The sequence below is a fragment of the Bos grunniens genome, chromosome 1, assembly GCF_055505025.1.
Source record: "Bos grunniens cultivar Pamir isolate PY7600 chromosome 1, Bosgru_T2T1.0, whole genome shotgun sequence".
NCBI classification, from domain to species: Eukaryota; Metazoa; Chordata; class Mammalia; order Artiodactyla; family Bovidae; genus Bos; species Bos grunniens.
Window position 1 is genome coordinate 16,100,577 of NC_141165.1, and position 25,669 is coordinate 16,126,245.

A 25,669-nucleotide genomic window follows, 5' to 3' on the forward strand; every position below is an offset into this window, starting at 1 on the left:
TGAAGGGAAGAGAGATTCTTCCATGAGAAATGGAACCTCCAAACCAGTACCTCAAGCATGGCTGACATATAAATTTATACAACTTGGTATAGAAACCCTATATTTGGTTTGAAAACACCCAACAGAAAAATGCAAAATTGCTTTATAGGAACATTTTTACAAACCAAAGTGCGCTGAAGTCTCTCAGATGGGAAAATAAAAGCACTTTCACCAAAGATGAACTTCCCTGGTGGCTCAGACGATAAAGCATCTGCCTATAATATGGGAGACCCGGGTTTGATCCCTGGGTCAGGAAGATCCTCTGGAGGAGGAAATGACAACCCACTCCAGTACTCTTGCCGGGAAAATCCCATGGACGGAGGAGCATGGTAGGCTACAGTCCATGGGGTCACAAAAAGTTGGACACGACTGAGTGACTTCACTTTTCACTTTCACCGAAGATAAGTTCACAACAAAAAAATTACGAACCAAGTGAGAAAACAAATCCACCATGAGAGAACAGTCAGCAGACACGAAACAGGGAGATGAGCTCCCCTTCAACGTTAGAAAATACAGCGATCTGCTTAAATTATACAATAGCTGCGTTTAAAGGGATTAAAAGCTCACTAAAACATCAACAAGATTATTTTTTGAACTGAACAAGCTGATTCAAAAGTTCATAAAGGAAAAGAAAATTAAGAATAGCAGAGAAGTTTTGAAAAAAAAAGAACAAAAGGAAAATAATACTCTACAACATATCAACTGAACAAAATAGTCAGTCCAGAAATAAATATATATTTCTCAAGTATTTATTTGAATTTGGTATGCAATAATAGTGGGACTTCAAATTAGTCAAGAAGAGATAGATCATTTGATAAATGTTATAGAAACAATCTGGTAGTCATCTTAGGGGAAGATATTTAATCTATACATTCTATGCCAGGGGAAACCAGATGTAAAAGTACTTAACTCACAGAATAATTTTAGTGAGGAAGATAATTTGAAATGGAACATTAAGCCCAAGAACCTTAGAGCAAAAGACTGATATACTTAAATGCATAAAAGTAAATAGTTTTTACACTAAAATTCATCAGAAGCAAAGTTTAAGAATAATTTACAATTGAGATATGAATTTTAGTGTTTTTCGCCCCGTCCAGACAAATGTACACATAAAGAGCTCTTACAAATTAACACAAAAAACTAAAAACCCAACAAAAAACAAATGGGGAAAAGATCAGCGTAGATAGTTCACAGAAAATGAAAAACAAATGCCTTTAGATACATAAAAAGAAACTCAACCTCACCTATATAAAGCAATACAATTAAAACTACACTGAGATAATCTTTTCCACCCATCAGATTGGCAAAATTCCCCAAGGTCACCATGTTGGTGAGTCTGACTGGAGAAACAGGCCATCACATACATTGCTAGAGAACTACTATAGCCAGGTATAAACAAGCATAACCTGTTAGGAAAGCAATGTGACAACATCCATCAAGATTACAAATGCTACACCCTTCAACCCAGTAATTTTACTTCTAGTAATCCAACCTGGAGGTATACTTTCTTATGTGTGAATAGACATATATAAATGGTGTTCATTGTAGCATCATTGTAACAACAAAAGTTTAGAAATAATCTAAATATCTATCAATAAGGATTAAACAAATTAGGAAACACCCATACAACAGATCATGATGCTCAAAAATTAATAATAAGGTAAGATTTTATGTACTCTATATGATTGACTTTGGGCTTCCCTGGTGGCTCAGACAGTAAAGAGTCTGCCTGCAATGCAGGAGACCCGGGTTCAGTCCCTGGGTTGGGAAGATCCCCTGGCAGAAGAAATGGCAACCCACTTCAGTATTCTTGCCTGGAAAAATCCCATGGAGGTAGGAGCCTGGTGGGCTACAGTCCAAGGGGTAGCAAAGAGCTGGACACGACTGAGCGACTCATTGGATTGGATAGAAAAGTAAACTAGTACATTTGAGAAAATACAAAATAGCATTTCTGGAAATGAAATATACAGTCAATGTAGTTCAAAACTTACAGAATAGGTTAAACAGATTAAACACAGCTGAAGAGAGAACGAGGCTAATACAAGATGTATCTCAGGAGCCCACACAGAACTCAGCAAAGATGAGGAGAGAAAAATATGAATAGAAGGTCAAGGGATATGTAGGAAATAATGAGAAATCCCAAAGTTTATTCTATAGAAGACTAGAAGAAAATAGGAAGAATGGATATGAGGCAATAGTGGAAGAGATATTACTGAGAATTTTCTAGGGTTGATGATGAAAAACATAAATGATCGGAATCAGAGAGTACAATGAGTTTTAGCAAGCTAATAAAATAACCTACATCTAGATATATCATGGTGCAAACTCAGAACACCAAAAATATAAAATTAAAAGAACTCTCAACATTGTCCAGGGAGAAAGAAAAGATTACCCTTCAAGATGTAACAATGGAAACACACTGCCAATTATGATGGCAGGAGCATAATGAATAGCATCTTCAGAACACAAAGGGAAAACGGTCAACCTAAATTCCATACGTAGCTAAATTATGATTCAAGAAATGGTGAGGACTTCCCTGCTGGTGCAGCGGATGAGAATCTACCTGCAAATAAAGAGGACATGGGTTCAATCCGTGGTCCAGGAAGATTGCACATGCCACGGGGCAACCCAGCCCGTGCACCACAACTTCTGCATCTATGCTCTACAGCCTGCGAGCCACGACTACTAAGCCTGTGTGCAGTAAGTACGACAGCCCAAGCACCCTAGATGTGCACAGCGTAACTACTGAACCCACGTGCTGCAACTGTTGAAGCCCGCGTGCCTACAGCCTGTGCTCCCCAGTAAGAGAAGCCACCGCAGTGAGAAGCCTGTACACTCCAACTAGAGAAAGCCCGTGGTCCAGGGCAACCAAAAATAAATAAACGAAATTATTAAAAAAAAATAGAAATGGTGAAATAAAATATACCTTTCACAAATTTTAATGAAAGAAATCCTAAAGTACATTCTTCAGTGAAAAGAAAAACGCTAGGGTTGCAGAGTTGGACATGACTGAACGACTTCGCTTTTAGTGTTACACTGAGTGGAAAGATGACCATTTGCTTACCCATTCTCTTTTGTAGGAGGCTGTTCTTAGTTAGAAGGAAATGATAGTTTTATGGAACGACTAAATGAATGCAGTACTCTTGGTCGGTTTTATGAATAAAGCTGTTTCTGGTCGTCTTTGAGTGGACATATATCTTTCTTTCTCCTAAGATGAAATTGTTGAGTCATTGAGTAGGAGTCTGTTTAACATTAGTAGAAATGTTAAACCCCCATTGTCAAGTGGTTTCTTTCATTCATACTAAACTACTGGAAACCCTTAACTGAGGATTAGTAGGGAATTCCACAAACCTATCCCAAATATTATGCTCAATGGTAAAAAATAATAATTACTCCCATTAAATTAAGGAAAAATATTCATTACCATTTCTATTCAATATTGCCTTTAAAAGCATCACAAAATAAAAACAAAATATAAAAGATTAGAAATGATAAAAATGTACTATTTGAAGATCATATAACTTTTCAAAGAAAATCCAAGTGACTCTAATAACTATTTTAAAAAAGGAGAATCCAGCAAGGTGGCTTAATAGAAGATTGATATACAAAAAAAATTGAATGCTTGTATACCAAACAACCCATTAGAATGTACATTTTTAAATAATCTCATAGCAATAGAGAGGTAATAAGTATATATGTTAAGACCTGTTTAGAGAAAACTACTGAGCATTGGTGTAAGACATGAAAGATTACCTAAACAAATGGGATTTAGCACATTTATGGGGAAATGACTCATACAGTAAAGATTTGATTTCTTAAGTTAACCTACAAATTCAGTATGGTTCTGACCAAAATCTTGGTCTGATTCTTCAGAGATTTTGACAAATAAAACAACAAAGGTAGACGGTACAATTTTAAAGAAGAATAAGGAGAAAGAGTCGAACCCCTACAAGACAGTGAGTCTTCTTTTAACTACAGGAATTAAAACCATATGTTATAGCACAAGAATACAAAACTGCCCCTACTGGGACAGAACAGAATTCTCAGAAATAGACCCAGATATATATACATGGCAAAGATGCTATTAATGTTTAGTAGGTACCTTGCAAAACATATTTAACCTGAATCTAATCAAGCCTTTAGACTGAAGTTCAAGTATACAGGAAATTTGAATTTGATGTCAAACAAACATTAAATGATACCATCAAGAAATACTCCAATAAATTTGAGTATGATCCATTCTATAAAACAACTGGCCTTCAAATGGGGAAACTGGACTATGGTTTAGATATTACATGATATTAGGTAAGTACTGTTACATTTTAGGTTTCATATTGATATGATTATGTAGGAGGATATACTTATTTTTGAGATGAATAATGAAATATTTAGGGGTGAAATACCAAAACATTGCAACTTATTTGCAAATGGTTCAGCAAACCATGCTGCGAAGTCACTTCAGTCGTGTCCGACTCTGTGCGACCCCATAGATGGCAGCCCACCAGGCTCCCCCGTCCCTGGGATTCTCCAGGCAAGAACACTGGAGTGGGGTGCCATTTCCTTCTCCAATGCATGAAAGTGAAAAGTGAAAGTGAAGCCGCTCAGTCCTGTCCGACTCTTCGCGACCCCAGGGACTGCAGCCTTCCAGGCTCCTCCATCCATGGGATTTTCCAGGCAAGAGTACTGGAGTGGGTTGCCATTGCCTTCTCCCAGCAAACCATACATACACACATATACACATATACCAATATGTGGCAAAATGTTAAAATTAAATCCAGATGGTTGGTATGCAGAACATTATTTTATTACTTTTACTCTTTTTGTACATTGAAAATTTTCACAGTGAAATATTGAAAAAACTGTTTGGAAAAGCATATAAGCAAAAAATGATGCTGAGAAAATTCAATGGCCTCAGAAAAATTAGATTCCTACTTCACATTTTAGAAGAAGATGAAACAAAAGTATATCATATCTTTAGAAGAAAAATAATTTCTATTTTTTTAGAGCAAGAAAGAATTTCTCAAAAAAGGTACAAAATAAGAGCCTTAAAAAGGGATTAATAAATTCTATTTCACTAATTAAAAAGCATAAATAAAAGAGACCAAACCCAAGAAAAGCCAGAGGGATTAGGAGAAAATAATTGCCATGCACATAACCCAGAAAAATAGCTTCTCGAATATAGAAAGAACTTAGGCATGTCAATAAAAACTAAATAGAGAAATGTGCACAAATTGCTACCAGAAAAATTCACTATCAGATAAAAAGGTTAAACAGTCCATAGACATATCAAAAGTTATGTAATTTTAGGAGGAGTTAATTTAAATGTGACACTATTTCACATACGTATTGACAAAAATAAAACGAAATGAATATGGTAATATTTTGACAGAATGAAAATTCTTGTATAACTCTAGTAGTCCAGCTGCTGCAAAGAAAAATATGATAGCACCCAGTAATCCTGAAGGCTGGCATACAAGTCACCTACAAATTCCATTTACAGAAGGTCTCATTCATGTGCACAAAGTTCTGAAATATCAGAAACAACCCAAGGGTTAATCAAGGTAGGACTGGCTAAATGATCTGGGTATACTCATATAATGGGAAACTGCACAGCAGTCACAATGAATGACCTGTACTCATTCAAACTGGAAAATCTAGCAAACATGATCAGAGAAAGCGTTGGCACCCCACTCCAGTACTCTTGCCTGGAAAATCTCATGGATGGAGGAGCCTGGTAGGCTGCAGTCCCTGGGGTCGCGAAGAGTCGGACAGGACTGAGCGGCTTCACTTTCACTTTTCATTTTCATGCATTGGAGAAGGAAATGGCAACCCACTCCAGTGTTCTTGCCTGGAGAATCCCAGGGACGGGGGAGCCTAGTGGGCTGCCGTCTATGGGGTCGCACAGAGTTGGACATGACTGAAGTGACTTAGCAGCAGCAGCAGGCAGCTTCTAGGCTTCCCTGGTAGCTCAGATGGTAACGAATCTTTCTGCAATGCAAGACACCTGGGTTTGATCCCTGGGTCAGGAAGATTCCCTGGAGAAGGGAATGGCAACCCACTCCAGTATTCTTGGAGAAGGAATTCAAGGGATTAGATCTGATAGATAGAGTGCCTGAAGAACTATGGATAGAGGTTCGTGACATTGTACAGGAGGGGGTGATCAAAACCATTCCCACGGGGGAAAAAATGCAAAAAGGCAAAATGGTTGTTTAAGGAGGCCTTACAAATAGCTGAGAAAAGAAGAGAAGTGAAAGGCAAAGGAGAAAAGGAGAGATACATCCATCTGAATGCAGAGTTCCAAAGAATAGCAAGGAGAGATAAGGAAGCCTTCCTAAATGATCAATACAAAGAAGTAGAGGAAAACAACAGAGTGGGAAAGACTAGAGATCTCTTCAAGAAAATTAGAGATACCGAAGGAACATTTCACGCAAAGATGGGCACAACAAAGGACAGAAATGGTAGGACATAACAGAAGCAGAAGATATTAAGAAGAGGTGGCAAGAATACACAGAAGAACTATAGAAAAAAAGATCTTCACTACCCAGATAATCACGATGGTGTGATCACTCACCTAGAGCAAGATTCCTGGAATGTGAAGTCAAGTGGGCCTTAGTAAGCATCACTATGAACAAAGCTAGTGGAGGTGATGGAATTCCAGTTGAGCTATTTCAAATCCTGAAAGATGATGCTGTGAAAGTGCTGCACTCAATATGCCAGTAAATCTGGAAAACTCAGCAGTGGCCACAGGACTGGAAAAGGTCAGTTTTCATTCCAATCCCAAAGAAAGGCAATGCCAAAGAATGCTCAGACTACCACACAGTTGTACTCATCTCACATACCAGCAAAGTAATGCTCAAAATTCTCCAAGCCAGGCTTCAAAAGTATGTGACACGTGAACTTCCAGATGTTCAGGTTGGATTTAGAAAAGGTAGAGGAACCAGAGATCAAATTGCCCACAGCCACTGGATCATCAAAAATGCAACAGAGTTCCAGAAAAACATCTAATTCTGGTTTACTAACTATGCCAACGCCTTTGACTGTGTGGATCACAATAAACTGTGGAAAATTCTTCAAGATATTGGAATACCAGACCACCTTACCTGCCTCCTGAGAAATGTGTATGCAGGTCAAGAAGCAACAGTTAAAAACAGACATGGAAAAGTATACTGGTTCAAATCTGGGAAAGGAATACATCAAGGCTATATATTGTCACCCTGCTTATTTAACTTCTATGCAGAATACATCATGCAAAATGCCAGGCTGGATGAAGCACAAGCTGGAATCAAGACTGCCAGGAGAAATATCAATAACCTCAGATATACAGATGATAGCACCCTTATGGCAGAAAGCAAAAAGGAAACAAAGAGCCTCTTGATGAAAGTCAAAGAGGAGAGAGAAAAAGCTGGCTTAAAACTCAGCATTCAAAAATCAGGTCCCATTACTTCATGGCAAATAGATGGGGAAACAATGGAAACAGTGAGAGACTTTATTTTCTTGGACTCCAAAATCACTGCAAATGGTGACTTCAGCCATGAAATTAAAAGACACTTGCTCCTTGGAAGAAAAGCTATGACCAAACTAGACAGCATATTAAAAAGCAGAGACATTACTTTGCCAACAAAGGTCTGTCTACTCAAAGCTATGGTTTTTCCAGTAGTCACGTATGGATGTGAGAGTTGGACTATAAAGAAAGCTGAGCACCGAAGAACTGATGCTTTTGAACTGTGGTGTTGGAGAAGACTCTTGAGAGTCCCTTGGACTGTAAGGAGATCCAACCAGTCCATCCTAAAGGAAATCAGTCCTGAATATTCATTGGAAGGACTGACGCTGAAGCTGAAACTCCAATACTTTGGCCATCTGATGTGAAGAACTGACTCATTGGAAAAGACCTGATGCTGGGAAAGATTGAAGGAGGGAGGAGAGGGGACGACAGAGGATGAGATGGTTGGATGGCATCACTGACTTGGTGGACATGAGTTTGAGCAAGATCCGGGAGTTGGTGATGGTCAGGGAAGCCTGCAGTGCTGAAGTCCATGGGGTCGCAAAGAGTTGGACATGACTGAGCAACTGAACTGAGCAGGCAGCTTCTAAGATGACCTGCTGTGATTCCCAGCTGCTTAATATTTATTCCATGTAGTCCTCTGCCAGGTTATATAGTACCAAGGTGGTTCTGTGTGACCAAGAGTGTAGGCATATGTGATAGATTAAACAATAGATTAAAAAATGACACAAACTTCTAAGATTAGATTATAAAAGGGCCGTGGTTTCATGTCAGGGACTCTGTTTGCTCTTTCTCTCTCTCTCTCTCTGGGGTCATTGTTCTGGCGTGATCAGTGCCCTGCCTTGTGAACATTTGGGCTGGTTAGTGATGAGCTCCACATGGCAAGGAAAGAGGGCTCTGGCCAACAACCAAGTGAGTGAGCTTGGAAGCGCCCCTCTAGACTTCAGGTTTCTGCAGCCCCATAAGAGACTCTGGGCCAGGACCACCCAGCTGAGCCCCCTCTCAATTCCTGACCTTCAGTACCTGCACAAGGCCGTGAAGCGCTGCTAAATTTGCGGGTAACTATTACACAGCAATCAATAACTAATCCACGATACTTACAGCCATATAGTGAAGTTATAAACATGCTATAATTATGAAAAGAATATACACAAATTTCAGCATAAGGAGTAATTCTGGGAAGGCAGTGGGATAGGGTGTTGGCTATATTTATCTATTTCTACAATGAATTTCTGAAGAAAATATGACAAAATGTTAGCATTTGTTACATCTGGGTGTTCCCAAGTATGTGCATAATATATGGCTCCTTGCAACTGAAAAAATTTCATTTCAAACGTGTTATTACTTAAACACTTTAAAAAATAAAAAAGGCAGCATATCTCTTCCACTTACTATGGCACTTTATTCCACTGTCTGGCTCCTAATTGCTGCCCTGAGGGATGTAATTACTTTAATGGCTAAACAATTTGCACTAGAGAGGAGACAAAGAGTATATTCCCACAGCCAGTAAAATCTAATGTTTAAGTACCAAGAACTTAAATACATTAAAAAAAAATAGCAACAAAACTTGTATAAGAACACCTAACAAAGAATGCAAGGTGAAATGCAGGGAAGAATGTAGCTCTGCTTCAGTTCAGTTCAGTTCAGTTGCTCGGTCATGTCTGACTCTCTGTGACCCCATGGACTGCAGCACGCCAGGCCTCCCTGTCTATCACCAACTACTGGAGCTTGCTCAAACTCATGTCCATCGAGTCGGTGATGCCACCCAACCATCTCATCCCCTGTCGTCCCCTTCTCCTCCCGCCTTCAATCTTTCACAGCATCAGGTCTTTTCCAACGAGTCAGTTCTTCGTATCAGGTGGCCAAAGTATTGGAGCTTCAGCTTTAGCATCAGTCCTTTCAATGAATATTCAGAACTGATTTTCTTTAGGATGGACTGGTTGGATCTCCTTGCAGTCCAAGGGACTCTCAAGAGTCTTCTCTGACACCACAATTCAAAAGCATCAATTCTTCGGCACTCAGCTTTCTTTTTAGAAAGAAAATCCATACATGACTACTGGAAAAACCATAGCCTTGACTAGATGGTCCTTTGTTGGCAAAGTAATGTCTCTGCTTTTTAATATGCTAACTAGGTTGGTCATAACTTTTCTTCCAAGGAGCAAGCATCTTTTAACTTCATGGCTGCAGTCACCATCTGCAGTGATTTTAGAGCCCAAAATAATAAAGTCTGTCACTGTTTCCCCATCTATTTGCCATGAAGTGATGGGACCAGATGCCATGATCTTAGTTTTCTGAATATTGAGTTTTAAGCCAACTTTTTCAATCTCCTCTTTCACTTTCATCAAGAGGTTCTTTAGTTCTTTTTCACTTTCTGCCATAAGGGTGGTGTCAAATGCATATCTGAGATTATTGATATTTCTCCCGGCAATCTTGATTCCAGCTTCTGCTTCATCCAGTCCACTTTTTCACATGATGTACTCTGCATATAAGTTAAATAAGCAGGGTGACAATATACAGCCCTGAGGTACTCCTTTCCCAATTTGGAACCATCTGTTTTTCCATGTCCAGTTCTAGCTGTTGCTTCTTGACCTGCATACACATTTCTCAGGAGGCAGGTAAGGTGGACTGGTATTCCAATATCTTGAAGAATTTTCCACAGTTTGTTGTGATTCACACAGTCAAAGGCTTTGGCATAGTCAATAAAGCAGAAGTAGATATTTTTCTGGAACTCTCTTGCATTTTTGATGATCCAGTGGCTGTTGGTAATTTAATATCTGGTTCCTCTGCCTTTTCTAAATCCACATCTGGAAGTTCATGGCTCATGTACTTTTGAAGCCTGGCTTGGAGAATTTTGAGCATTACTTTGCTAGTGTGTGAGATCAGTGCAATTGTGTGGTAGTCTGAGCATTCTTTGGCATTGCCTTTCTTTGGGACTAGAATGAAAACTGACCTTTTCCAGTCTTATGGCCACTGCTGAGTTTTCCAAATTTGCTGGCATATTGAGTGCAGCACTTTCACAGCATCATCTTTTAGGATTTGAAATCACTTACCTGGAATTCCATCACCTCCACTAGCTTTGTTCATAGTGATGCTTCCTAAGGCCCAGTTGACTTCACATTCTAGGATGTCTGGCTTTAGGTGAGTGATCACACCATCGTGATTATCTGGGTCATGAAGATCTTTTTTGTATAGTTCTTCTGTGTATTCTTGCCACCTCTTCTTAATATCTTCTGCTTCTGTTAGGTCCATACCATTTCCGCTCTACTTAGAGATGCTTAATATTAAACTACTTCCAACAGAAATTCACTCAGAAACATGCAGTGATTATGCTCTCTGCTATATTAAGTGGACAATCTAATGGCTGTTGCCATAGTAGCCTCTACTTTAGTGGTATTTAACAAGAGAGTAGAAATTGTGGAGAAAGTTGCTCTATTTCTTACATCCTCTGGGTTGAAGAAGGCAAAGAGTCATGGGAGATACAGTAGTGTTTCAGGTTGCAGAGAAAGCGCTCTTGCAGTGATATCTAGCTGGTTTAAAGGGTGAATACACACCTGAAAGGTAAACATTTACTCATGACTGAAAAAGTGACAAGCCTCAAGGAGCCGAGTCTACTCACTAAGGCAAAGTCAAAGAAATCCACGTTGGTATTTAAGATATACTGCAAGACATCCAATTGTACATGGGGTGGGATGATTTATTTATAGACAATATGAAGTCGCCTATAGTCCAGATGGCCTTCCCTGGTGGCTCAGTGGTAAAGAGTACGCCTGCCAGTGTGGAAGACATGGGTTTGGTCCTTGAGTCGGGAAGATCCCCGAAGGAGGAATTGGCAACCCACTCCAGTATTCTTGCCTGGACAATCCCATGGACAGAGGAGCCTGGTGGGCTACATTCCATGGGGTCGCAAGAGTAGGACATGACTTAGAGACTAAACAACAAAAGTCCAGATACAATTTTTCTATTTGCTATCTATTTTCAGTCTTCCATATTGTTATTTTACTTAGTGAGAATAGACAGTGTTGTTGAAATGAGAATATGAAGCATCACTTACCTACTTTATTTACTGGGCCTCTATTTTACAACCATGTTTTAGCAATTTAGACAGTAAGAAATAAAAACTGAAACCCACCTGTGAGCATTTGGCATTTTCCCTGTATACCCTCACCTCCTTCACTCCCTTCCAAATATCTCCACTGGTCTTAGGTCAAAGTGAAGGTCTGGTTCAAGTGCAGGCTACCAGGATGGTCAGCAGCTTCCCTATCAGTCCTACAGCTACAGCTAATGTTTAAGGCTATTTTTTTTAAATCAAATTCATATTTTCTTTCTTTCACTACGTAATAGTCATGTATTTCACTATAACCCTCAATTTTCTTCTGTTTTATCTTTTTGTTGTTAGTTCTTATCTACTTCACATTTCTTGTTCTTCCTCTGATTGCTAAAGAATTGCTTTTGAACTGTGGTGCTGACTCTTGAGAGTCCCTTGCACAGCAAGGAAATCAAACCAGTCAATCCTAAAGGAAATCAACCCTGAATATACTTTGGAAGGATGGATGGTAAAGCTGAATCTCCAATACTTTGGCCACCTGATGTGAAGAGTCCACTCACTGGAGAAGACCTTGATGCTGGGAAAGATTGAGGGGAGGGAGGTGACAGAAGATGAGATGGTTGGATGGCATCATCAGCTCAATGGACATGAGTTTGAGCAAACTCTGGGAGATAGTGAAGGACAGGGAAACCTGGCGTGTTGCAATCCATGGGATCACAGAGAGTGAGCCATGACTGAGTGACTGAACAATCACTTTTAGCATGATATCAGCACAACTCAAGGATGTTCCTGAACCTGAATTCAAGGCAGTGGGATGTTTTCCATCCTCTGAAACCCTATCTTTAGTGCAACATATCTCCCAGCCTCTACCCTGGTGCATACGCTTTCTTCATCCCTCTAGCAATTCAATTTCCTGCCACTGAGATCTGCCTTTTTCTTGCTAGCTTCGGCTATTAGTCAGAAGTACCTGATCCTCCCTCTAAACTGTGTGCTATGGGAACACTCCATTTCAAGCAAACTGCTTACTCTACAGACATTTCCTAGTGGAATGGGTTTAACCACCCTATCAGCTTTATTGTGCTCTCCTGGTCTTTCTGAAGAGCCACCCAGTTGTCAAGCTAGATATCGCTGAATAATACTGCTGTGTCATCCTCATACCATCTCCTCAAAAACATTCAATGAGAAAAACGGACTTCTTAGTTTTAAGATTTTAGGATTCAGAAAATAGCAATGACAGGCATTTAACTCTTATTTCATAATGAGGATATCTTTGAAGAAGAAAATATACACAGTTTATCTATGAATTTTCTTTTTTATTCATTTTGCTGTCATTGTCCAAAGACTGTAATTCACCCCAAGGTCCCATAAAGTATTATTATTCCTGGTATGAGATGCCATTTTAAGTTTAATGTGAGACATGACTATAATGACTAACATTCATTGTGCATTTGCTGTGTGCTCAGCACTGACAGCAAGGAGATCAAACCAGTCCATCCTAAAGGAAATCAGTTCTGAATATTCATTGGAAGGACTGATGTTGAAGCTCAAGCCCCAATACTTTGGCCACCAGATGCGAAGAGCCAACTCATTGGAAAATACCCTGATGCTGGGAAAGATCAAGGACAGGAGGAGAAAGGGATGACAAAGGATGAGATGGTTAGGTGGCATGATCTACTCAATGGACACGAAGTTGAGCAAACTCTAGGAGGTAGTGAAGGACAGGGAAGCCTGGCATGTTGCGTCCGTGGGATCTCAAGGAGTCAGACATGACTTAGTGACTGAAAGACAACAGCAGCACTGGACTAAAAGTTTGGCATGAATTATTCTGATTCCTTTCTGCAACCTGCAAAGTACATTCTGTTGCAAAGATTTTGATTGTTGATGACAGGCATGAGTGAAACAATTCAACAGCATTGACTTGTCATCAAGACCTGCTTCCAAGTCAGTTATCTGACATCAGGTGCTCTCCCGAGGTTCCCTGTCTGACGGGAGCATCACTTACCTGCACAGGGGCTGGCTGCGAAGCCCACTCTCTTCTGAGCTCTGTCAAAGACCACGTAGAAGCCCTCCATGACGGTAGCACCAATCACCAGTGCGTTGGTGGAAGGCGAGATGCCGAACCGGTAACATTCATAATTCAGGCCAGCCCCCATCATGGGCTGAATGTAAAGCTGTTGAAGAGGAAAGAGCAAGAGAGAAAAAGCCCAGATCAGGCAACATCGCAGAACTGTTGAGGTCGCTGTGTGCTCAGTCCCTCCAAGGTGCCATCGGAGCTGCAGAGAATGGAGAGGACGATACCAGCCCTGCCATCCGGGACTTGGGACCATGTGCCTGGTGAGGAACCTGCTGAAGTACAGCAGCATGCACAGCACCTCTGACTGTACACAGGTACACCCATCTAGGAGTCATCCATCTGTCCATACATCCACCTGCCACCTATCTGCTCAGGACTTACTGAACACTTCATAAGGCCTGGACACTGTCCTTGGTACCAGCAATACAAAGATGAATAACATGTTCTCTGCATGATCAAAACACGCATGATCAAAGTGACGCACGAGGAAGATGAACATCGGTGTACTTGTCATGTGCAGCGAAGACAAGAGGGAGGGGGTCTCCAGGCAGAAAGGTGTGCAAGGGCGCAAATGGGTGGTTCTGGAGTCATCACCCATTGGACATCAACCAGCTGCCATGTCCAGGGGGTGGGTACAGCAGTTTTAAACCAGGCACTGATTGCTGTCTATCTGTAAACCCTTCTTCAAGGCAAGGAATCGTCCTATTCTCAACTCTGTTCTTGGCTCCTAGGTATCTCATATATGCTCTGCACATAGTAGGGCCTCAGTAAGTGTGTGTTAAATGGATGAGCTTGATCAGTGTAATGAAATAGACAACTTCTCCTGAGGGTCAATATAAATTAAGAAAAGGTAGTGGATGTATTTAGCTGCTACTAAAACACTTCTATTTAAGGCCCTGTAAGCAGGTCCTAGAGTGCACACACACACACACACACACACACACACACACACACACACACACACACACACACCTGCCTTTGAATGAAAGAATTCCATAATAAAAGCCCCCCAAATCACCAAATAAAATGCAACTGATGACACTGACACAAACATGATGCAAACTGAATTTGTATCTTTCACTCTGACCTTTCTGTGTGTCCCCACTGACTTCCAGTAAAAACTCCAGACTGTAAATTCTGTAACATGTTGAGAAAGCTCCAGTGTTGCTGTGTCTCAGAGTAAAATGCCTGCCTTCAAACTTAAATAGCACAAATAGACAATCTGGTGGTATTTAGGTTGAAACTATTTATGTTTTTAGGATTATATGAAAAAAAATCAGAATTTCCCTGTGGGCCGGGGCTGCTTTTTAAAATAAGCCAAATAGGATTTCCTGGTGGCTCAGGTAGTAAAGAATCTGCCTGCAATGGGGGAGACCAGGTTGGATCCCTGGGTTGGGAAGATCCCCTGAAGGAAATGGCCTCGAACTCCAGTATTCTTGCCTGGAGAATCCAATGGGCTGAGAAGTCTGGCAGGCTACAGTCCATGGGGTCTCTAAGAGTTGGACATAACTGAATGACTGAGCACACACACACAGGATTCAGCCCATGTGGTTTTGGAAAATAGAGCTGGGCACAGGCACTCTGTTTTTTGACATGACTCTTCTGCACTTAGAATCGATCATCCATCTACTGCTGCTGATGCCTGGATGGTCCTGGGTAGGGACCTCATTCTAAGATTTGGGTGGCCAGGAGCCTTGATGATTGCTCTGAATGTCAGGAAGGGCTTCAATCAGGTAGGGCTGGGAGGGAGGCCCCCAGCGCCGTCCCCAAGGGTGTGTTACTAGAATATGGGGCTCATGAGGTTCTCATCAGGTGATGGTTCCTGACTGTCATCCTTTCCCATCAAGGCAATGGAAAGCAATTGGGATGGGGATGATGAAGGAGAAATCAGGACAACAGGGGAGAGCAGATTTTAAAAGACTGAAAATGTGGACATGTCAAAGTCAACCAAGAGATATCTACAGTCTCATAAGTGAGAATAAAACTGAATTCTTATGCAGAGATGTGCAAATTAAATGCAATACTCCCAGACCTCCTTCATTATCTTTTCACGCTCACCCAGCGCTTGGTCCTGAAAGCGGTTGATGGGCCCCAGTGGATCTTCAGCTCAGATGGCTACTGCCTGCTCTGGATGTAATGACAGACTTCACCCTGCAAGCCTGCTTTCCTCCTGCTTCTTAGAGTCCCTGACTGTCGACTCAGCCACACGCCATTTATTCTGCAGCTCACATTTACCTCTGTCCTCAAGCTGGGTTTCAAGTTTAGTGACAAACCACACTGGTGAAATAATGTCCACATTTTGCTGGTGGCCTGACCAAAATTTAATCACAGAGAGCACATAATTTTAAAGGTGCTGAAAACATATCATTCTCACATCACCCTACGCAGTGCTGTTCACCCAAGGATACTGCAGTCTTCTGAAAATGTCTTTGACGAGTATTATTATTTCTCTTTTTATACTTAAAGAGACACACACAGAAAGGGAGAAGTGACCGTTCAGAGTTACAGAGTGAGTCAAGGGCAGTGCTGTAAGTGTAACTCAAGCCTCCGGCTCTGTGTCTGTGTCCTCTGTTGGGCTGTTATTTCTCTTAAAGCTTTCAATCCTAACCCTAACAGCTCTCCATTTTTGGAATGCACTTCTCTATATAAAGTTGAGAACAGGGAAAAGGCAATATTTATCATTTCCTTTTTTCTTCTGAAATTATTCCTCCTTCCCTATCCCCCAGTCCCACTCCTTTATCTCAAATTCACCAAACTGCAACAAAGACACATTCATCTGTCCATTCAACAAACAGTTATTATGCACCACCCCCTCACCAGAGAGCAGTGTTAGAAAAGGAAAGATGATCTTTGAATCTCATGATTCTCATCTTCAAGGAATTAATAATTTAATGGGGGAAGAAATATAAGCGTGTGTGCAACTAAAGAAAAAAGAAGTCAAATGAAAACGACAACAGCATAAACTCAACCCTGAAGATGTGATTCCGGGCCAGATGAGTGGACTAGAAAACATGCATTATAAGTTTGCAAGGCAAGCTCACAAGTGGACCATTCTGCTCGGCAGAGGTTCAACAAAGAAGAGTTGTTTGCGTTGGGTCTTAAAGGATGGGAAGAATGTGGATACACAGAGGGAGTGGGGAGGAGGGGGGCATTTCAGGCAGTGGCGGGGAAGCAAAGTGAGGAGATGGAGCAGGCGCCCAGTACTGGAGGACAGCCACCAAGAGGGGAAGGAAGGTCAAGGGTTCAGCAGGAAACAGGCTGGAGAACCAGGGCAGGTCCTGTGAGGTCAAGGAAAGCCGCAGTGGCGAGTCTCCAGGATGGCAATAGTGGGGTAGAGAGCTGCGGCTTAGCAGGAGGAATCTGGCAGTGGTTTGGAAGGAAGAGAGGGTGGGGGTGTGTGGAGGGCACTCCCGGGGTCCTGAGGTGGGAGTGAGAGGGGATGAGAGTGAGGGCTCTGCGGATGGAGAGAGCAGGGAGAGGTGAGACGGGGGAGGACAGATGCTTAGGATGGAGGAGGAGTCAATGATTGCTTGAATATGGAAAAATGCATAGCTTCATCTCTGAGCATCCAGTTTTAGTTTCTGTTTATCAATAAATTGGAACTAACCATATATTTGTGTTATTGGTACTTACTGCAAAAGTGTCCTCAATTCTTGACCTTTCCTGGTAGGCACACCCTTGTGATGTGGCCTTGCAGTTCTCCCCATTGGGAATTGGCATCTCCATCCTCCCCTGGAGAACCTGGGCTGCCCCTGGCCTGGTTTGGGAAACAGGGCACCAGAAGTCCAGTTCTGGGCTGGACTTCAGGAGCCCCTGTGAGTTTGCTTTCTGTCTCACAGAATCCCGCTGCCACCCTGTGAGCCAGGATGGTGAGAGACAATGGTCTTATCTCTCCATCAACCAAGACACCAGATATGCAAGTGAGGCCACCTGAGACCATCCTAAACCAAGGCCAACCTATCCCTGGCCAACTATCAGCTGACCAGGGACATGTGCCTGCAGAGACCAGCAGACCTGCCCAGACTCACGAGCAGGAATAAAAGCTCACTGATGAAAGCTGCTGTGTTTCATGGTTGCTTGTTATGTAGCATTATCACAGCAATCGCTACCTAATACAGGTGTGATATCGAAATGCATATATTATGCATGAAGTGCTTTACTTTTGCATGTTTCATGTTAAAAAGACAAAAGCACAAATCTACGTTCATACCTGAGGCAGGATAGTTATACGGAATGATCTGCTGGAGTTCTCGTCTCTCAGGTAGATGGAGATTTTAGGGAAATAAGACCAAGGTGTTTCAGAATTCGTCCAGCATGCCAGCTGGGAACCAGTCCAGAAACCTTCAGAGAATTCTGGAATCTAGACAAAACAAGATCACATGACAAACAGTGACAAGTCTGGCGCATCAACAGGAAGTAGCTCCCAGCTCTCCTCGTCACCTTGCCAGATGCCCACGGCGATAAACTCTGTTTAGTTTGGACAGCAGAGCGGAGACATCAGTCCTCTGAAAGAGTGATGGTGATGACAAAAATAAAAATTAGTAAAATTACCCAGGCATGTGGATTACTTACTGATATTAGACCTGCCACAGGCACCTTAGTCCTCAACACCCATATCAGTGCAGTAACAGCTCCCCCTCCACTTTACAGAAGCGGAAACCAGTGCTCAGAGAGGTGAAATAACTCACCCAGAGTCACACTGTAGTAGGCAATACCCTTTAGAAGAGAGATCAGATTTTAAACGTGCTCAAAGCCCTTTTGGTCATCACTTTCCCTATACATTCCCCGAGCCCAGTAAGTTTCCTCCTGGTACACAGCCCTGTGGTGACCCTCTGCTCTTCTGGAACATCTTTTTTCTCCTCCAGATCTCAACTCCAATTCCACCTTGTCCAGGAAGTCCTCCTTGACTATCCCCCACAGTGCTGGTATCCCACCATGTATCTCTCTTCCTTAGCGCTTCTCTTTATAGCAGTTATAATTTTACATTTATTGGTGTGGTTGGTTAACTTCTGTTTCTTGCAGGAGAACCTGATTCCTCTAAGGATACAGGTCTGCTGTCGGCTCCCCCATCTCCTCTCCATAGTCCTAAAACCTGGCCCACAGGAAAGACACAGGGAATGTTCTTGGAGAGAAAAAATGAATGACCAAGAACACAGAACGTTCACTGATGCCTCTCATCAGGGGATGGAAGGGTAAAGCCGATCATGCTTGTCCACTAGTTGCTGAATCTATAAGTTAATTATAAATCACTCCTGAGCCCTCTCACCAGATCCAGTGGTCTCTAAGAGCAGACCTGCCCTCTTCCTGCCAGCTCCCAGAGAGAAGGACTGTGTCGGATGGGTTTCTTTCCACACACCCAGTACATTGCCCTACTCAGGTCAGTAGCAGAGGTGCCTGTGATGGGGCAGAGCTAAGAGGACACCTGATGAGGGGCATCTAGGAGGGCATGGGGCAGGGGTGGAGCTAGGAGGGCATGGGACAGGGGTGGAGCTAGGAGGGCATGGGACAGGGGTGGAGCTAGGAGGGCATGGGACAGGGGTGGAGCTAGGAGGGCATGAGTCAGAGGTGGAGCTAGGAGGGCATGGGACAGGGGTGGAGCTAGGAGGGCATGAGACAGGGGTGGAGCTAGGAGGGCATGGGACAGGGGATGTGAAATGGATGTGAAGTGGAGCTAGAAGAGGTTGATTGGAAGGAAGAGGTGTCTGTTGGGGTCCCAGAGGAAGAAGTACATGAGCTCAGTTGAGCAGTAGGTGAGTGTCAGGGCGGGCAGAGCACGGAACCTGTCCCACGGGACACCATGAGGCTATGGAGGCTGGTACTAAGGACAGGAAGGAGCAGGAGTTACAGCTGGGAGGGACCCATGGGCACCATCAGGCATTTATCAGAGATCAGTTATCAGGGGTCTGAGCACATGAGATTGATTAAGGCATTCTAGCAGGATTTGTGTAGGTCACTTCTTTGAATTTAATCTCCAGGGAGTCAGCCTGCGCTAGACAGAAGCATTTGAAAGTCAGTGACCAATGGGTGGGAAGTGATCGTGTGGCCATGGATGGGATTACTGAGGAGAGGGTACAGGGAGAAGGGAGGGGTGCAGGACCCACCCTGAGAAACGGGCCAGCAAAGGAGACCCCCATGAAGCAGGGCACAGGGTGGAGAGGAAATTCCAAGAGGAGGGTGTTGTGGAAGCCGAGAGAACAGATAAGGCAGGTAAGCATGGGTGCTGCGGAGGTCAAGGAGGACAGCAACTGAGAAAAACATGGTGTCCCCGGATGAACACACGGTGAGAGCTGCCTGTTCAGGACCATGCAGGGCAGGAGCCGCCTCCTCAGGGCAGACAACTAGGAGGAAGGGCCTGCAGTCTCTTCACCCACTGCAGTGCTGACCTGCGAAGTCTCTAATGCCTTAATGTGTTGGGTTGGCCAAAAAGTTCCAATTTTTTGGCCAACCCAATATTTGTGCATTTTATAAAAGTGAAGTCAGTTTGAAATGTGTATCACAGGGAAGAACTCCCTGCTGGATGAGTTGAGAGGGGGAGAGGAGGGGTTGGTCACCCTGCTGGGTTTCAGGAAGAGTGAAGGGTGGTGGGGCCTGCATGGGGGGTAAAGAACTCCAATCTCCAGATGAAGAATGAGGCTCAGAGGGGCCAAGTAATCTGCCTAAGGGGCACAGTGCAGGAGTGAGTAGGGGACTGTCTCCCTCCAAAGTGGCACTGCCTGTGAGTCTGGAAGGCTTCTGGGGGGCCAAGCCTTGTATCCTGGGGGAGAGTCTGTACACTCAGATCAGAGAGTTGAAAGTCAAAAGTCAGTTTACAGAAGGTATCATCCTGCTGCTGCATTCTGCATATGGAGAAGCACTGGGCCTGAGCCAAAAAGGGCGTCACAGCTGAACAGGTGGGGAGCCCAGGTCCCCATTGAACACAAAATTCCCTACCAGGCTCATTTAAAAAACAGACTAACATATAGCACTGGGAACTGTATTCAATATCATGTAATAACCTGTACTGTTGTTCAGTCGCTAAGTCACATTTGATTTTTCGAGACCCCATGGACTGCAGTATGCCAGGCTTCCCTGTCCTTCATTATCTCCCAGAGTTTGCTTAAACTCATGTCCATTGAGTCAATGATGCCATCGAACCATCTCATCCTCTGTCAAGCCCCCTCTCCTCCTGCCCTCAATCTTTTCCAGCATCAGGCTGTTTTCAAGTGAGTCAGTTCTTCTCATAAAGTGGCCAAAGTATTGGAGCTTCAGCTTCAGCATCCATCAGTCCTTCCAATGAATATTCAGAGTTGATTTCCTTTAGGATTGACTGGTTTGGTCTCCTTGTTGTCCAATGGACTCTAGACTCTGAAAAAGGATCTATCTGTACATATCTATATCTATGTATATCTGAATTACTTTGCTGTTCACTTGAAACAATAAAACATTGTGAATTAACTTCAATAATTAAAAAGAACTACAGACCTACAAACTATTCATTTCTAAAATCCCATCTAAACAATCCAGGCCCAAAGACAGAGGCCGGCATCTGTACGGTATTTACCTCTCTGAAGCCAGCCCTTTGCTTAACTAAGAAAGAAAACCCAAGTGAAGAGAGCCAGCTGAGATGAACCCAGTAGAGAGAAAGCTCAGGCACATCTCTGGTCCATGCACGTGAGACAGAGAGCATCCCCCTTGTTGAGCTTTCCCTGCTCAAGACAAACATCCTCCTGGGCCTCTCCTTCCTGATGCAGGCACTGAAACCAGAGGATAATTTTAGATTAGGCAAACACATTTCATAATCTCGTTCCTTCCACCTCGTGCTTTTCTTACAAAGTCAGGCACTGCTGAACACACGCTGTGCTGACCTCAGGCATGCTAGCACCCCTCCGCCACAGCCCCGCTGGTTCTGGCTGAAGTCACAAAATCTGCAGAGGCCCAGGCTGGTCATGGGCTTGCTGGAGTCACATGCTGGTGCTGCCAGTGTGTCCTTGGGATGGTGGGTAAAACCCTGACAGCTCAGAATATTAAATTTGAAGATGCGCATGTTAATTTCACTGAGGACATTTTTTACTCTGAAGAAAAGCAGCATATTGCTCTGTATTTCCAGCATGGTCTGGTTTTCAGCCAGTTTCCTAAATTTAAGGCACTAAAAACATTGGCTGCCACTTTTTTTCTGATTCAGCAGATATTAGACAAGGTAGAGGTTTGCTCTGGCTTTTTTGTCCGCTGTACTCTTGACCTCCCAGTTCACAAAGGACCTCGATGTTTCTTCTGGTTTTCCCTCTGCGTTCTTTTGATTTGCCTGCTGCATTTCCCATAGCATTTTTATTCAGACTTTTGAAGTTTTGGTCCAGGACAACCAAAAGCCTGCTCTTTCTTCTCTGTTCCTGCTACATCACCTGCGACAAAGTAACCGCTGTGCCTCTTCCATCCATCAGTCTCTGGGTTTGGCCACAGCCCAGTGGAGTCGTGGGACTGTCAGCCTCACTGGAGTCAGAACCAGCAGAGAGACTTTTTTGGGTGACCTTGTAAGAGTGGCCCTGCATGGACAGACGCTTATGAAGACACCCAAGAAGCTGAGAGAAATATTTATCTTACATCCAAACAAATAGCGGTAGCACCATGGTTTAGACATTAAATAGAAGTACTTCTTGACCAAACACCCATTGTGTTACCCTAAACCCTCACAACAAGCCATGATAAGAACACAGAGGCTCTCAGGGGGCACAAGAGTACCCACTGCCCCACAAGGCACTCAGCTAATAAGTGGCAGAAACTAGACTAAATTCAAGTCCATCTGCCCCCCAAGGCTGTGGTCCTTGCAATCAATGCTTCGTGGTCCATCCTGGTGCTTGAACGAACTGAAAGTTGGGGTCACACTGGGATGACTGTTAACCAGGCCCTCAAGGCATGTTGTCCTTTACCAGGATTTTAATGGTATTTCAAAGCATGGTCATAAAATAATTACTATATTGGTGGACTGACCTTTGTCTTCTGTGAATCATACTTTGTTACAGAAGTAGGAGTTAAAAAGCATAGCTTGGATGAAGGCCAAAAAAGAAGCATAATTTTTGGTTTGTTTAAAAAGCTACAAACACATTCCTGGTTTACTATTTAATGTGTTACCAAGTGGTTTATTTTTCCATAGTTTAAAAAAGTGCCATAGCAACTACATTATTATTTGAAATACCGAAAGGCATTGCATCTTTAGATCCAAGACCTCTGAGATTAAAGTGAAGGAATTATTTGGTGGTTCATATTAAAGAATAAAGTGGAATCCCTGGTTGCACAGTGGTAAAGAATCTGCCTGCAACGCAGGAGATGTGGGTTTGATCCCTGGGTTAAGATCCCCTGGAGAAGGAATAGCAACCCACTCTAGTATTCTTGCCTGGGAAATCCCATGGACAGAGGAGCCTGGAGGGCTATGGGGCTGCAAGAGTCGGACATGACTTAGCGACTAAACACCACCACCATCCAAGAATAAGATCGTGAACTTAAGAAATAATCATTAAAACAACCCTCCAAACCCTTGGATTGGAACTGTTAGAATACACGGAGGTACTCCCCAGTATGTGGTCCTGACCTGGTGTGACCTCCGAGACTCATCGAACATTCTGGGGACTCACCAGAGACGTGCGGGCCACAGCCTCCACCACGGCGTCAAACACCTTCTGGGGCAGGCGCAGCAGCGTGGTGCCACTGTCCACGATGGCCTTGTCCGCATTGTACTAGAACAGGGGAGAAGGCACCCACATCAATGCACGGTCCAGCCTGCCATTGCCTGCTTCTGTGATACATGCGTTCAGTAGCCATGGTACTTCCTTGGTGGCTACAGTTTATTTCATATTCTCAGAACTTGGGAACCAAGAACTTCCTCACCCAGTGTTCTCACTATAGATGAAGAAACTGAGGCCAGAAAAGGGCAGTGATATCACCAAAATCAACAGCTTAATTCAGGACTTTTCTCTTATTCAGCAGTGGCTGGATTCCGTAAAGGACCACCACCCTCCCCGCCCACCCCCACCCCTGCCTCTGCCAAAGAGGGAAGACCCATTTGTCTTTAGAGGTTGAAATGAAACACTAAATGTTATTTATGTAAATCATGCAAAATCAACTCTGTATTACTTCATTAGCAGAGAAAGAGGAGGAAGGACGGTTTTTCAACAGATACCCCATATTTCATTTAGAATGGAACCAAAGCCACATTCAATAAGAGAATTTTACAACACAGAGACATTGCCAGCCCTGCCCCCACCTCATTCTTTATGTGGCTGAGGGAAAAGGTGGAGGTCAGTGGGCCAAGACCAAAGAAGTCACCCAGCCTCTAGGGACATAACTGGATGAGCAAGGCTGCCAGGGGATGGAATGAGCCATGGGCAATTCAATCCTCCTGTTTCCAGGGCAAATCCCTGAGTCATATGACCAAATACACCAATCAGGTCAAAAGGAAGTAAGGATTTGTTTAGGTAGCAGGTGGGAGGAGTGAAGAATTGTGAGAAACTAAAATACAGCAACTGATTCATATTCTTTTCAAGTGTAAAACTGATTTCAATTTAGAAAAGCTCTAATTTAAATACAGTTTTGTTTGTTCACAAAATTATCATGCCTGTGTGTGTAAGGAAAGCTTGTATACTGAAATGTTGGAGTAGGATGATAGTACTTTTATTGTTTTCTCTGTTGTGGCAAGGATGGCAGATTGGGAAGGGGGGCAGGAGAGAACGAAGAATATGAGAATCAAACCTCCAAAGGCGCTTATACTCTCCAATACACACACACACACGCACGCACGCACACACACACACACACACACACACATACACAGAGTTTGTAGTTTATTTTAGGCCAGCCCATCTGATTCTACCATTGGACTCTTCACTGGCAAAAAAATGCCTTTTGACAATAAACAGACTTGTAGACTTAGGACAGAAACACCATCCCAGGGGACTGGACCATCCCTTTATCAAGCTTTGATTGTTTCTGCAGAGGCATCTCTATATGAGAACTCACGGTACAATGTGATGGTTAAAGTGAAAGGCAATGATGACAGGTACGAATACAATCAATGCTGATGAAATGCTGGTGGTTTTTAAAAACAATTCTGAAAATGTTGGAGATCATCACAATCATGTCATTATGTGCCACAAATAAGCCAAAATGCAGTGAGAGGTGTGAACGAGGTTAACGAGAGATGCGGTTTCCCAGCTCTGCCTCCTCTTAGCACCATCAGCCACCCACATCTTTAGATCATAATGTTTCTCTGAGTGAGAACTGTGTCCTGGGGGGGAAATGGGGAATTAGATGTGGATGGAGGATAAAGCTGATGATGAATTTCTGGTTTCATTTTGCTTATTTTTAGTCCCCTTTTACTCTGATAAAAACCTTGCTTACTTTACTCTCTTGAACAGAGTTCAGGGACCATCAAGCCAGGATGATGTGGTTCTATATAACTTTTTTCACTCATCATTTTATGCTAATTCCTCTTTTTCAAGAGAAGGAATTGAAGGGAAGCAATTAGAGGGAGGGTTATTGATACAAAATTATCTACAATAAAGCCCTGTAACTTTTATTGTCATGAGCTTTTGATTTATCTTGCAACGTAACGCACAGTCTGATTTCATATTCAGGTACTAGCTGAATTAAATATGCAAATTTAATGGCCCAGGCACACGCAGACAAGGAGACACAAAGAGATAAGAGTGGAAATACCTCTCTGCAGTCCAGATTAAGGCTCTGGCCTCCAATTTCCAATTTTAGAATTTCTATCTGATAATACCACTCCTCCTTAATAGGGGTGTACCAGATGTCTCCTTTGTACAAAGTTGGTTCAATTCCACCTAGGACCTGGGAAGGAAAACATTTACATCTTTAAGAGAAAGAAAATATAGGCATATTACAAAGTCACACAGAGAAGCGTGCTTTTTTGCTTTTTAAATTTATTTTTTAATTGGAGGAAAACTGTTCTGCCAATGTGGTGTTGGTTTCTGCTGTACAACAAGGCAAATCAGCCATAGTTATACATATATCACCTCCC

At 42.8% G+C, this 25,669-nt stretch overlaps 1 protein-coding gene across 2 annotated transcripts in view; it reads right to left on the reverse strand.

Annotated features, from left to right (window-relative positions):
• Positions 1–25,669, reverse strand: part of BACE2 (beta-secretase 2) — a 107,701-nt gene that overhangs the window by 13,732 nt on the left and 68,300 nt on the right. For both annotated transcript variants that reach the window (XM_086341423.1, XM_086341323.1), the window contains 4 exons: positions 25,345–25,479; positions 23,265–23,366; positions 17,870–18,019; positions 13,588–13,756 (listed from right to left, as the gene is read on the reverse strand). In XM_086341423.1, the coding sequence (XP_086197549.1) occupies positions 13,588–13,756; positions 17,870–18,019; positions 23,265–23,366; positions 25,345–25,479 (556 nt within the window). The remainder of the gene's footprint in view (positions 1–13,587; positions 13,757–17,869; positions 18,020–23,264; positions 23,367–25,344; positions 25,480–25,669) is intronic.